The sequence below is a fragment of the Schistocerca cancellata genome, chromosome 12 (genome assembly GCF_023864275.1).
Source record: "Schistocerca cancellata isolate TAMUIC-IGC-003103 chromosome 12, iqSchCanc2.1, whole genome shotgun sequence".
NCBI lineage: Eukaryota > Metazoa > Arthropoda > Insecta > Orthoptera > Acrididae > Schistocerca > Schistocerca cancellata.
In genome coordinates this window covers 33,126,994-33,142,576 of record NC_064637.1, presented here as the reverse complement: position 1 = coordinate 33,142,576, position 15,583 = coordinate 33,126,994, and the positions used below count along the sequence as shown (strand labels likewise).

Below are 15,583 nucleotides of genomic sequence, written 5' to 3'. Positions count from 1 at the left end.
TTTGTTTTTTCACTTTTATGCTTAAAGAGTACCAGAGCATTCATAAAACATTTCAAGCATAAAATTAGGGGCACCTTAACCAACATGTGAAAGCATGTATGTCGGACTCACTTTCTTATAACAATGAAAGCAATCAATTATTGATAAAATTATGTAATTGGATACCCAATTACACAAGACTCACTTTCTTGTGTCTGTATCATTTGTACCACATTTTATTGTTGTGTGTTTCTCATCTATTTGCAGAGATGTTCTTTTTATCGTGCACGAAACAAAATGATTCATATTATTATTATTATTATTATTATTATTATTATTATCATTATTATACACTCCTGGAAATTGAAATAAGAACACCGTGAATTCATTGTCCCAGGAAGGGGAAACTTTATTGACACATTCCTGGGGTCAGATACATCACATGATCACACCGACAGAACCACAGGCACATAGACACAGGCAACAGAGCATGCACAATGTCGGCACTAGTACACTGTATATCCACCTTTCGCAGCAATGCAGGCTGCTATTCTCCCATGGAGACGATCGTAGAGATGCTGGATGTAGTCCTGTGGAACGGCTTGCCATGCCATTTCCACCTGGCGCCTCAGTTGGACCAGCGTTCGTGCTGGACGTGCAGACCGCGTGAGACGACGCTTCATCCAGTCCCAAACATGCTCAATGGGGGACAGATCCGGAGATCTTGCTGGCCAGGGTAGTTGACTTACACCTTCTAGAGCACGTTGGGTGGCACGGGATACATGCGGACGTGCATTGTCCTGTTGGAACAGCAAGTTCCCTTGCCGGTCTAGGAATGGTAGAACGATGGGTTCGATGACGGTTTGGATGTACCGTGCACTATTCAGTGTCCCCTCGACGATCACCAGTGGTGTACGGCCAGTGTAGGAGATCGCTCCCCACACCATGATGCCGGGTGTTGGCCCTGTGTGCCTCGGTCGTATGCAGTCCTGATTGTGGCGCTCACCTGCACGGCGCCAAACACGCATACGACCATCATTGGCACCGAGGCAGAAGCGACTCTCATCGCTGAAGATGACACGTCTCCATTCGTCCCTCCATTCACGCCTGTCGCGACACCACTGGAGGCGGGCTGCACGATGTTGGGGCGTGAGCGGAAGACGGCCTAACGGTGTGCGGGACCGTAGCCCAGCTTCATGGAGACGGTTGCGAATGGTCCTCGCCGATACCCCAGGAGCAAGAGTGTCCCTAATTTGCTGGGAAGTGGCGGTGCGGTCCCCTACGGCACTGCGTAGGATCCTACGGTCTTGGCGTGCATCCGTGCGTTGCTGCGGTCCGGTCCCAGGTCGACGGGCACGTGCACCTTCCGCCGACCACTGGCGACAACATCGATGTTCTGTGGAGACCTCACGCCCCACGTGTTGAGCAATTCGGCGGTACGTCCACCCGGCCTCCCGCATGCCCACTATACGCCCTCGCTCAAAGTCCGTCAACTGCACATACGGTTCACGTCCACGCTGTCGCGGCATGCTACCAGTGTTAAAGACTGCGATGGAGCTCCGTATGCCACGGCAAACTGGCTGACACTGACGGCGGCGGTGCACAAATGCTGCGCAGCTAGCACCATTCGACGGCCAACACCGCGGTTCCTGGTGTGTCCGCTGTGCCGTGCGTGTGATCATTGCTTGTACAGCCCTCTTGCAGTGTCCGGAGCAAGTATGGTGGGTCTGGCACACCGGTGTCAATGTGTTCTTTTTTCCATTTCCAGGAGTGTATTTTGGCACCAATCATAATAAATTCTTTTAATCTATAAATACAAGTAAACTCCTAAGTCTGCAATGAATCGATCTTCCATGTATAAAATAGCTTCAACCTTCTGATTACTTTAAAAATGAGTTAATGTGTCAAATATTTGACATTAAGAAAGTAAGTGAGAAACAGTTTTGAAAAGATTTGAAATTATATTTAAAGTTTGTAGGAAGTTGCCAAGTGCTCTCATTATCAAACACTGGATGTGTATAGTGTGGATGATTTGCACCCCATTTAAGTAAAAGCTAGTGGGACATACAGTTTATAATCACACGTCATTTTGTAAAATATATTTGAAAGGAGTTTCACATTTTTTCTAAACACAATCACGCATCTCAAATTCCATGAACTTGTAATGACTAAAAGAAATCAGACTTAAATAGCAAGCAAAAAGGGCCTAAAATTTAATAAATTTATATGCTACGTACCGTAAAGAAGACATGTTAAGTTGCAGACAGGCATAATTAAGACACTTACATAAAGCTTTTATCTACGGCCTTCCTCAGTAAAAAGAGAGACACACACTATTCATACTCACAAGCAAACACACCTCGTCACACATGACCACCAACTCCCACATCTTGGATAAGGGTGCCCGAGATACTGGAGTTGGTGGTCATATCTGCATGAGGTGTGCTAGCTGTGTGTGTGTGTGTGTGTGTGTGTGTGTGTGTGTGTGTGTGTGTGTGTGTGTGTGTGTGTGTGTGAGTGCTGAAGGCTGTGGCCAAAAGCTCTATGTAAGTGCATTTTAATTGTGCCTGTCTGCTTCTTTACAGTAAATAACAATGTGTCTTTTCCTTCATTGTTGATATTCATACCAGGAGTTCCCACTGTTTGATAAATTAATGTGCAATGTGTGTACTGCTCCAATGATTTCATTTGGAAACCACTCACAACATACGTAGTACAATCTCTAATTTATGTCATAATAACTTTATACACACATAAAAAAAAGTTTTGCATCACCTCGGATCCGAGAGTTCTGCAACCTGTACAGTAAATTGGAATAGAGATCAACATAAACGTCATTTACACCCTTTTTATTGCTCATGAGAACCACACAATGCGTGTCATACCACCATACAGCAAGACCTGTAGAGGTGGTGGTCCTGATTGCTGTACACATTGGTACCTCTAATACCCAGTAGCACATCTTATTACATTGATGCATGCCTGTATTTGTCATGTTATACTATCCACAAGCTCATCAACGCACTGTTGGTCCAGATTGTCCCACTCCTCAATGGCGGTTCGGTGTAGATCCCTCAGAGTGGTTGGTGGGTCACGCCTTCCATAAACAGCCCTTTTCAATCTATCCCAGGCAAGTTCGATAGGGTTCATGTCTGGAGAACATGCTGGCCACTCTAGTCATGCGATGTCATTATCCTGAAGGAAGTCATTCACAAGATGTGCACGATGGAGGTGTGAATTATCATCCATGAAGACGAGTGCCTCGCCAATATGCTGCCGATATGGTTGCACTATCAGTCGGAGGATGGCATTCATGTATCGTACAGCCATTACGGCGCCTTCCATACCCACCAGCAGCGTATGTTGGCCCCACATAATGCCACTCCAAAGCAGCATGGGACCTCCACCACACTGCACTCACTGGGCAGTGTGTCTAAGGCATTCAGCCTGACTGGGTTGCCTCCAAACACGTCTCCAACAATTGTCTGGTTGAAGGCATATGTGACACTCGTCAGTGAAGAGAACATGATGCCAATCCTGAATGGTCCATTAAGCATATTGTTGCACCCATCTGTACCGTGCTGCTTGGTGTCATGGTTGCAAATATGGACCTCGCCATGGACATCGGGAGTGAAGTAGCGCATCATGCAGCCTACTGTGCACAGTTAGAGTCACAACACGACATCGTGTGGCTGCATGAAAAGCATTATTCAACATGGTGGTGTTGCTGTCAGGGTTCCTCCAAGCCATAATCCATAGGTAGCGGTCATCCACTGCAGTAGTAGGTCTTGGACAGCCTGAGTGAAGCACGTCATCGACAGTTCCTGTCTCTCTGTATCTCCTCCATATCCAAACAACATTGCTCTGGTTCACTCCGAGACTCCTGGACACTTCCCTTGTTGAGAGCCCTTCCTGGCCCAAAGTAACAATGAGGACGTGATCGAACTGTGGTATTGACCATCTAGGTATGGTTGAACTACAGACAACAAGAGCTGTGTACCTCCTTCCCAGTGGAGATTGGCTGTCGGACCCCCTCTGTCTAATAGGCACTGCTCGTGCATGGTTGTTTACCTCTTTGGGTGGGTTTAGTGACATCTCTGAACAGTCAAAGGGACTGTGTCTGTGATACAATATCCACAGTCAATGTCTGTCTTCTGGAGTTCTGGAAACCGTGGCGATGCAAAACTTTTTTTTGATGTGTGTATATACTTACTTTCACTGTCGGTGATCTTCTCCAATATCACCACAAAAAAAAGGAACAATCCCCTACAGATACAAAGCAAAAACTATGCTGGAAACACTGTGACTACAAAAATCCATTAATTCATAGAAGTACCTCAGTGTACGGTAGCTGTCTTGTGAAAGGCAATAATAATAATAAAAAAATAATGGTTGCTGCAAGCAGAAACCAGTGGTAGTCAAATGTTTATGATAACTGATGACCTGAAATACACTATACAGTTTAAGGGAACCACGATGTTTACACTAATAGTTTCAGCAGAGAATTGGATACCATCCCCTCTGACATAATCCTCAGAAAAATTCAGTGGCCTAAATTTTCAGATAGTATGCTGTGGTAGTTTCAGAGCAACCTGTAATGGGCAGCAGTATATCCATGGCAATGGAAAGCTGTCATGGAAGTGTGCTCACTTAAAAGTACCACAGGAGTCATTCCTGTGACTTTGTAAGCAAATAACATTTAGTTAGTTCTGTCCTGGACTAAACATTATTTCTACCTGATGACTTCCAGCTTTATCCAAGTGTCAGATCTGATATCATCAATACTGCTAGCATCAAATATATGACAATCTGTTTTCAACATTGACATGGACACAATATGCAGGACTTAAATTAAATCCTTAAAAGTATCATGTAATTTTGGTATCCTATCTGAAGTTAATTAGACCTGAATTCTGTGAACAATTTCTCCCTATACTCTTAATGGTATGTTAATACTGTATCAGAAAACAGTGAAGAACTCTGGTGTAACGTTTGATGAGAACCTCAACTAGGCAGAACATACTGTCACCATGTGCAGAGGCACTTCCACTACTCTATATGCTCTCAAGAAATTTAATTACATATTCTCACACAATTTGAAGGGAAAAAAAAGAAAAAAAAACTTGTGCTTGTGCTATCACTCATTCTGCTGAACCTCCACTTTTGAAGTGCAATCACATATAACACGATTAGTAAAAATTATAGGTGAAATAACTGAATGCTTGAGTGCTTTATGTCTGTATCATCGGCCTATTTACCCAGTCAGTGCATCATATGTCAAGTTATGATAGTTTCGACCAGTGAAGTTGTGCAACTATTCTGTTGTCTCGCTGTACACTGTTGCAGCTAAGGAAAAGTTGAAGCACTGTGTTTTGTGTGTTCCATCAAAAATTAACCATTCCTGCTCATCAAACAGTGGAGCAGAGCCTCACATTTTTTGCCAGTTAATCTATCCTCATTTCCAGCCACACCACTAGAAAGTGTCATCACGTTATTACATCGCCCCTTCTCTCTCTCTCTCTCTCTCTCTCTCTCTCTCTCTCTCTCTCTCTCACACACACACACACACACACACACACACACAATTTTGTTATATGTTTGGATTCCACTTTTTACTGAATGAATATAAAGAGTTCTTTTCTTCTAGAACTACAACTGTTTTCACTGTGTTTATATCATTACTATCCTTGGGTTCCGTATTAGATGTAAGAACTCTTGTAATGATTTTATGTTAGTGCATATAATAAAAAATATGAATAATGCTTGGTAGAAGTAATGAAGAGCTTAATGGACCTAATCTTGTCGTGACAAATAAACAAGCAAGCTCAATTTATGAAATGGGAATATTTTCTCCAATCTCTTCCTCTACTTTTCCAGATGGAAGGACTTCAGAGTCCACAGCTAGCTATCTTGATTTACTGAATTTTTTTGTGTGTTTATAATTAATTTTTCTGTTTGCATTTTCTATATATCTTGATATTCTAATCTGACAGGAAGCTAATGGTAGCAGGGCTGTCGGCTCCGTGGCTAGACGTCATCAACCAGGTTATGGGCATAACTGAGTTAGACGTCAAGCCCCTGCTGAGGTATTTTGAGCCCATCAGGTCTCTGCTGCTGAGTGACGTGGCTCCTGACACGCCTCATCTAGCAAAATTTGAGAGGCAGGCTCTGCCACCTGATGTGGCAGAGGAGAAGCCTACCGAACTGTCGGCAGTTACCGAAGCAGATGCATCTTCGACAACGCAGGCCGTATCTTCGAGGTAAGTCCTGCATTATTCTGTACTATTGTACATTGTGCGCACATTATAGGAGCGTGTGTCTTCTGCAGGTGACTAAATCTGAGGGCCGCTCAGATTGCTAGAAGGGGGCCTGAAGGATTGTAAGAATGGGTGATAACCACATAGAAGTTCTCCTGTAGTGTTTATAAACAAATTACTTAATTAATTGTCAGTTGGGGACCTTGCAGATCTTGCACCGACTGTACAAACTGCTTGCACCAGGTAGTGTCCTATGCAGCTTCTATCCATTTTCTTGTAAATCCTAGTCTTTCCGTAATTCATCCTCCCATCTCGTCCTCAGTCATCCCTGGGAAGCTTTCCCTCTGCGTTCCTCTGAACACTACTTTCGCGCTATCATTCTTACAACATGTTCAGCCCACTGCAGTTGCTTAACCTCTGATTTTTGTAAAATATTGGGCTGATTGTGCGGTGTATGTTTCTTCTGTTTTCAGCATCCTTCATCCTATTTCTTCCTACACTAGTTAATAAAACTTTCTCGTGATCTTTCCTTGTAAACCATCAGTTTTCCTCTATCAGTCTTGGTGGTAATTGATGTTTCTATGTCACATAACAAAGCTGGTGCTGTTATTGTATTATATGCCTTCATTTTAACTTTTATTGAGATTGCACTTGATTTCATGGTTGGTTTTAGGCTGTTTTATGACTCGGAAGTACTAACAATTTGTCACTTTACTCCTGGCTGGACGTCATTCCTCCAGTTGGGGTATGAGCCCAAGTAGTTAATGTTTTCAACTATCTTCAGTTTCATCTCTCCCAACTGTGGCTCCCCAGGCACACTATGGTTCATCCTTCTACTTAATCCCACCACTTAAATCTTTTCTGGGTTCGTTCTCAAGCCCGCCTTCCCTGCACTTCGACGCAGGTAGTTCACTATTTCCGTAATTTATTCTCTTGACTCTGATATAGCTGTCACATCATCTGCATATGTCAACATTTGCAGATTTCCATTCAGATTCATTCCTTTTCCTACTCTTTTCATCTCGTTTACAAATTTTTTTTTTGAGGCAGGGGTTCAATAAAGTGGGTGACAATGTACCCTCGTTCACATTTGCACTTTTTGACATTCCTGTTTAACATCTTACATTAATTTTTGCCTATGAAGTACAAGTTTTTACCAGGTTTCTTAAGTAACTAAATTCCCTAAGGCTGTTGTATAGGCTCACTCTACGGAAAGTATTGTAAACCTTTGAAAAACTTAAAAATGTGGCAGAGACTGTCTTGTGAAATGCGCAATACTTTTCCTGGACTTGTCTCAAGGTAAAAATATGGTCATAATAGAGGTAAACATAATACGTGGCAAAGATATATCTAAAAACAAAGATGATGTGACTTACCAAACAAAAGTGCTGGCAGGTCGATAGACACACAAACATACACAAACATACACACACAATTCAAGCTTTCACAACAAATGGTTGCTTCATCAGGAAAGAGGGAAGGAGAGGGAAAGACGAAAGGATGTGGGTTTTAAGGGAGAGGGTAAGGAGTCATTCCAGTCCTGGGAGCGGAAAGACTTACCTTACCTTAGAGGGAAAAAAAGGACAGGTATACACGCGCGCGCGCGCGCACACACACACACACACCTGCAGGTCCGGGGGTTAGAATAGGCCCGAGGTATTCCTGCCTGTCGTAAGAGGTGACTAAAAGGAGTCCCTCCCCCTCAAGGGGGTAGTTAGCGCCTGCGTCCGGAGACGGATGGTTCCACGACCTATATTTGCGGTCATTCAGGTTTTTCACTTCTTGTCGTTTCTTCCTTCGTTTGGTTGGTTCCTTTCTTTGTTCTTCTCCATCTCACTGTCTTCTTTACTCTTTCCCTTGCCTTCTTCTCCTTCCTTCTCTGGTCTCCGCCTCGGCGTTTGAGACAGTCTGCCCTCTCTCTCTTCTTTTCCCTCTTCTTCCTTCCTTCCTGTGTGCGCCTGAAGGCAGACGACCCACGTGTTCGCACGCATAGCCAGTGATGGGGTAACGCATAATTCCCCACCCTGGGTAGACAAGTAAGGCACGCACGTACCCCCTGGTAAAGGCCAGGCCCAGGGAGAGGTGATTGCCTGAGCTGATACCTTCTGACCATGCCGATTGGTCCCTCCGTCCGTTTCTCGGGAGGTGTGACCTGAGGTGTGAACATTCACCTGAGGCGGGAGTGCCCTCTGAGAGGGTCCCCACAAGGAAGGAGCGCGCCATCGGAGATGCTGGCAATCATGGGGGATTCCTCCGCAATGGATGTCTCTTCTTCTTCTCTCTCAACTTCTGCCCACAATCGGAAACTTGACCAGCCACCAGTGACAAAAGTACTACCGCCTGCCCCACAGTTCCTCGTAGTTTCTTGATCTGAGGACGGAAAGGATTTTTCCTCTGTCAACCCTTTTGTTATCCAGAAGGGCGTAGATGCCATAGCCGGATCTGTCAAGTCTTGTACCAGGTTGCGTAATGGTACCTTGTTACTAGAAACTGAGAGCGCCTTTCAGGCACAAAAACTGCTTCGGGCCACACTCCTGTACACGTTCCCTGTCCGGGTGGAGGCTCACCGCACTTTGAATTCATCTCGTGGTGTGGTATATACTAGATCACTCGACGGATTGACTGATGAGGAGATTCAGTCTTTCCTCGCTGAGCAGGGTGTGACGGCTGTCCATAGGGTCATGAAAAAGGTCAACAATGACCTTGTACCGACCCGGACACTTTTCTTGACCTTTGATAGAGTTCAGCTGCCATTGGCATCAAAGCGGGCTACGAGGTTATTTCTGTTCGCCCCTATGTCCCGACACCTACGCGCTGCTACCAGTGTCAGCATTTTAATCACACTCGCCAGTCTTGTTCCAATGCAGCTAAATGTGTCACTTGTGGCAGGGATGCCCATGAGGGTGACTGTCCACGTCCGTCTCCTCGTTGTGTGAACTGTCAGGGTGACCATGCAGCGTCCTCCCGCGACTGTCCCATCTACAAGGAAGAATGCTGTATCCAAGAAATTCGGGTCAAAGGGAAAGTGTCCACCTCGGCTGCTCACAAGCTATTTGCTAGTAGGAAGCCCACGCTGCTCCCAGCGGGGAAATACAGTACTGTCCTCGCCTCTCCTCGGACTACCAGGGAGGTGGCGACGCAGACATGCGATCTGACCTTTAGCACTACGGTCGTCCGTTTGGCCAGTGCTAAGATCACGCGGTCGACATCTCCTCTTCCTCCATTCACCCCTCAGACACAAGCACCTTCATCAGCTTCTGCCAAGACGAAGACCCAGAAGTCAGATGCACGGGCCTTCAAGAAGGAACCGTCCCATGCAGACTTCCTACGTACCTCGAACTCCCAGCCGTCGACCAGTACTTCCACTAAACGACCTTCCAAGAAGGCTCATAGAAAGCACAGTTCTCCTACTCAGCCCCGGCGCATTTCTTCTCTTGCACCACCCAGCGGTTGCCGCCCCAGGCCGTGATCCATTTCGCCTGGCCGCACCGCTGGTAGCCGAACATCCGGCTGTTCACCTGCAGAGGAAGCTCCCCCTCTCGGCCATCTTAACAAGATGGCCGATGAACCTATAGAACCAATGGACAATGACTGTCCGCCTACTGATAGCGGCGGCAGTGCTCTCTCGAAGCCAGGCCCTCAGCGGCCTTCGAGGTGACCCCTTCTTTCATCTTCCTTTTCTTCTCACGATGGCAGTTATTCACTGGAATATTCACAGCATTCACTCCAACCGAGAGGACTTACAGTTGCTGCTCTGCTTGCACTGTCCGCTCATCGTAGCCCTCCAGGAAACGAAGCTACGCCCATGCGATCTAATTGCCTTGGCACACAACACCTCTGTGCGTTTGGACCTACCCCCTGTGGTGGGTATTCCGGCTCATGGAGGGGTTATGTTGCTGGTCCGGGATGATATTTACTACGATCCCATCACATTGCACACCGGCCTGCAGGCAGTTGCTGTCTGAATTACTCTCCCCACTTTTACATTTTCCATTTGTACCGTTTACACTCCATTGTCTGCCGTGTTCTCAGTGGTATGTCGTGGGGAGCGGATCGAACCGTCCTACTTCGCTTATATCGGTCGATCGTCCGCTCCAAGCTGGATTATGGGAGCTTCGTATACTCCTCTGCACTGCCGTCCATCTTACGCCGCCTCAACTCCATACAACATTGGGGTTTCCGTCTTGCGATCGGAGCGTTTTATACTAGTCCCATCGAAAGTCTTCATGCTGAAGGAAGTGAATTGCCACTCACCTACCGGCGTGATATACTGCTTTGTCTGTATGCCTGTCGGCTACTGTCAATGCCCGACCATCCGTCTTATTGTTCCTTTTTTGACGACTCTCTCGACTGTCAATATGGGTTGTATGTTTCTGCCCTGCTACCCCCTGGAGTTTGCTTTCATCACCTCCTACAACACCTTGATTTTTCACTCCCTGCAACCTTTAGAGTGGGCGAGAGCCACACGCCATCTTGGCTCCAGGCTCAGGTTCGCATTCACCTTGACCTCAGCTCACTCCCAAAGGAGGTTACCCCCAGTTCGGTATACCACTCCCGTTTTGTCGAACTTTGTTCGAAGTTCATTAATATGACCTTCATTTATACAGATGGCTCAAAGACCAATGACGGGGTCGGGTGTTCTTTTATTGTCGGGGCACAAAGTTTCAAATACCGGCTCCATGGCCATTGTTCGGTCTTCACAGCTGAGCTCTTTACCCTCTGCCAGGCTGTTCTTTATATCTGCCACCACTGACATTCTGCTTATGTCATCTGCTCCGATTCCCTGAGCGCCATCCAGAGCCTCAGTGATCCGTATCCGGTTCACCCTTTTGTGCACCGGATCCAATGCTCTCTTCAGCAGCTGGTGGATGACGGTTCTCCGGTTAGCTTTATGTGGGTTCCTGGCCATGTCGGTATCCCTGGGAATGAAGCTGCAGATGCCGCGGCCAAGGCTGCGGTCCTCCAGCCTCTGACAGCTTCTTGTTGTGTCCCTTCATCAGATTGTAGCAGGGTCATTTGTCGGCGCATTTTATCGCTGTGGCATGCCGATTGGGCTGCACTTACGGACAACAAGCTTCGGGCCTTGAAACCTCTTCCCGCGGCTTTGACGACCTCTTCACGCCCTTCTCGGTGGGAGGAGGTCGTTTTGGCCCGGTTACGAATTGGACACTGCCGGTTCAGCCATCACCATCTGCTGACGGCTGCGCCGGCGCCGTTCTGCCCGTGTGGGCAATTGCTGATGGTCTGCCACATTTTAACGTCCTGTCCAGATTTTAATACACTGCGTCTTGATCTTGGCCTGCCATGTACTCTAGATGCCATTTTAGCGGATGACCCAGGAGCAGCTGCTCGCGTTCTTCGTTTTATCAACTTGACAAACCTGTGTAAGGACATTTGATTATGCTGTTCTTTTAATCCTATGCCTGTCAATCTGTCTTTTATCGTGTTTTCCCTTTTAGTTGCTGTTTTAAACTTGTGCCTCACGGTGCATTCCTAACGTAGTCTGGGCGCTAATGACCATTGAAGTTGTGCGCCACAAAAAAAAAAAAAAAAAAAAAAAAAAAAAACATACACAGACACAAGCAGACATTTGTAAAGGCAAAGAGTTTGGGCAGAGCTCTGCCCAAACTCTTTGCCTTTACAAATGTTCCTTGTGTCTGTGTATGTGTGGATGGATATATGTGTGTGTGTGTGTGTGTGCGCGAGTGTATACCTGTCCGTTTTTCCCCCTAAGGTAAGTCTTCCCGCTCCTGGGATTGGAATGACTCCTTACCCTCTCCCTTAAAACCCACATCCTTTCGTCTTTCCCTCTCCTTCCCTCTTTCCTGATGAAGCAACCGTTTGTTGCAAAAGCTTGAATTTTGTGTGTGTGTGTGTTTGTGTTTGTTTGTGTGTCTATCGACCTGCGAGCACTTTCGTTTGGTAAGTCACATCATCTTTGTTTTTATTTAAAAATATGGTCAGTTATAGATGTTCCTGACTTGCAACCTGGTTGGTAATTCCATATTATTTCCTCAGTGCATGGCTTAAGTTTTGCTTGTATTATCAAGTTAAGACCTTGTTGCTCATATTCAGTAGTGAGATCCCTGTATACCGGTAGTTATTAAATTCCCTCTTGCTTTTCTTATGCTCTAGTACAATAACATCTAGATTCCATTCTTTTGGCATCTCTTCCTTCTTCCATATCATTTTGATTAGTTTGAGTAACTCCTCAATCGTCTCTGATATTATCTGAGCTTTTCCTGCTGCTTTCTTCTTTGGTGCACTTATTGTCTTTCTCAAATCCTCTTCTGTAATGCCAGCAATTTCATAGTTCCTTTCTTGTTCTGTTTGCTGAAAAACTCTTCTGGTTCTTCTGCATAGTATTCTGCCCCTCTTTGTAGTTTTATTTCTTTGTTATCATCTTCCTGTCTTTATCATTAGCAATTAGAGACTCATCTCTTCTTCTAATTCCACTTGTGAGTGAACAAGAATGGCTATTATAATACAATCGCCCATAACTTTACAAGTATTTCTTTCTAAACGTATGTTTATATTACATTTGTTGAAAAAGTCATTTTTATATCCTCTGTATCCCCTCAGTTTAATATTTGTGTGAAATTCTTTTTAATTACAATAAAATACACTCACCTATATCATACTAATGCTACTTCAGCATGAAAGAGAGGCTGCATGGAGCAATCTGAAATTAATCATCACACTGTTCCCTTACACTGTGACAAGTTCCATCAGAACAGGTAAACTCAGCAGACCAACATTTCATTGCAGACATCTTCCTACCTTGCCAGAATGCACACACAGTGGAGCTCCTCAAGAAAGTGGTGTGCAGAAATGTTTTTGTGTGGTGGAAAGAACAAATGCAGATGTGAGCAGGCTTGAACAAGTCCTACTATGAAGGCAACTTCCACAAAGTGAACATGTTTGGCAAACCACACACACACACACACACACACACACACACACACACACACGCACACAAAACACCACCACCATCACAATCAGCTTTGTCATCAGCAGAACTATTTTTTGTCTCATCAGAGACCTTGTATTTGACATACTCAAGGATTTGTAGAAAACTGCTCATGCTCATGTACTGCCACTGTGTTGCCATTTATTATCAGACTTTTAACAGCAAAAGAACCCTGATTGGGGTCAAAAATTATTGTACAAAATTTATTTTATTTATGACCTCCACCTTGTAAAATACGATGCCAGTTTTAGATTGACATTGCTTCTCGAATATCGGCTTCCTAAGTTTGCTGCCATATCAGTTTGGCACTGGACTCTTGATCTCAACAGCATTGGTAGGTATTGTTGCTCCAGAAATAAATGTGTGAGGATAATGAAGTTTGTAACCATATGCCTAAGTGAAAAGTACCTATCCGACACCTACTCTCATTACTCCACATAACTAAGTCAGTATCACAAAGATAAGAAAACTGTATTGAAATCAAAACAGTATGTGCTAGACACTGTATTTATTATATTTTGCATTCACAGAAAATACTCCTACACTGTTTAAAGTTCCTTCACATTACATTAACATACATAGTTTCACAACTCTTCTCAAATTAGCCGTTCTTTTAAGGTTTAGTCTAATCACTTTAAAATATTATGCATTATCTCATTTCCTACAAAACTAAGTGAGTCAATCATTATTAATATTTGCATTACTTTCCGTGCTCCGGTGTGTAACTGTGCATACCATCTTTGCCTACAACTCATTCTGCAGTTCCCCTCGGATTGCACACTGCATACCAAATCGGCAGCTGCAAACCTGCTCCTGCAATCAGACGACGGAGCAAGCCCGTCATTCTGACTCATTCCGAAGGTGTTCCATTGCATTCCAGTCAGATCTCTGGGCAGGTCGCTCCATTTCAGGAACATTATTGTCTACACACTCTCACTCTCACTCTCACTCTGAGTATATCATGATTAATCACTACAAAATACTCGTTTCTCTGTCCAGCAGGTGTCACTCTTTACACTGCCTTGAGCATTGTTAGCATTGAATAAAGTAATGTGTGCCTTGTGAAGAGCTGCTTGACAATTGCACCCCATCCTTTCAACTCCCTACACGTCATTGTGTTAGCTGGACTCATTGTAGCACTTACAACTCAGGAGTGATTCATTCCATTGATATCATGCGAATGTATAAAACCGCCCTCTCCATCAGTTAGTGAGATCTGTCTGGTCTCAGTTTAGCTGTGGGTGTTCCACTTTGCAATTTCATCACCGTGGATCAGACTGGGCAACTTCAGAAGGCTTTCGAGCTAATGGATTTCTGACTCAAGTGACATCCAGTGACTAGTCCACATTTAAAGCTACTGAGCCCCACTGACCGACCAATTCTACTGTTACTGGTTCTCTGCTGACAACATAATACACCCACCCCCCTCCATTTATACTGGCAAGTCCAACACATATCCAGTGGGCAATTTTGCAGTATGTAAGAGTATGTAATTAAACAGTATGTATTACATTAAAAACACACACACACACACACACACACACACACACACACACACACACACACACACACACAAATATCAAGCTTTCGCAAGCCACGGTTGCTTTATCAAGAAAGACGAAAGGATGTGGGTTTTAAGGGAGAGGGTAAAGAATCATTCCAATCCCAGGAGCGGAAAGACTTACCTTGAGGGAAAAAAGGGGCAGGTATACACTCGCGCACGCACGCACAATCCATCCGCATATATACAGACACAAGCTGACATATGTAAAGGCAGAGAGTTTGGGCAGAGATGTCAGTCGAGGCGGAAGTACAGAGGCAAAGATGTTGTTGAACGACAAGAGATGTACGAGGGGCGGCAACTTGAAATTAGTGGAGGTTGAGGCCCGGTGGATAATGGGAAGAGAGGATATATTGAAGGCCAAGTTCCCATCTCTGGAGTTCTGATATGTTGGTGTCAGTGGGAAGTATCCAGATAACCTGGATGGTGTAACACTGTGCCGAGATGTGCTGGCCGTGCACCGAGGCATGTTTAGCCACAGGGTGATCCTCATTACCAACAAACACTGTCTGCCTGTGTCAATTCATGCAAATGGACAGTTTATTGCTGGTCATTCCCACATAGAAAGCTTCACAGTGTAGGCAGGTCAGTTGGTAGATCACGTGGGTGCTTTCACACGTGGCTCTGCCTCTGATCGTGTACACCTTCTGGGTTACAGGACTGGAGTAGGTGGTGGTGCGAGGGTGCATGGGACAGGTTTTACACCAGGGGCGGTTACAGGGGTAGGAGCCAGAGGGTAGGGAAGATGTTGGGGATTTCATAGGGATGAACCGAGAGGTTACGAAGGTTAGGTGGATGGCAGAAAGACACTCTTGG

At 45.2% G+C, this 15,583-nt stretch overlaps 1 protein-coding gene across 1 annotated transcript in view; it reads left to right on the top strand.

Annotated features, from left to right (window-relative positions):
* LOC126109722 (angiotensin-converting enzyme-related protein-like) overlaps window positions 1-15,583 on the top strand; it is a 399,281-nt gene that overhangs the window by 375,058 nt on the left and 8,640 nt on the right. The window contains exon 13 of the mRNA XM_049914776.1: window positions 5,973-6,239. Within this exon, the coding sequence (XP_049770733.1) occupies window positions 5,973-6,239 (267 nt within the window). The remainder of the gene's footprint in view (window positions 1-5,972; window positions 6,240-15,583) is intronic.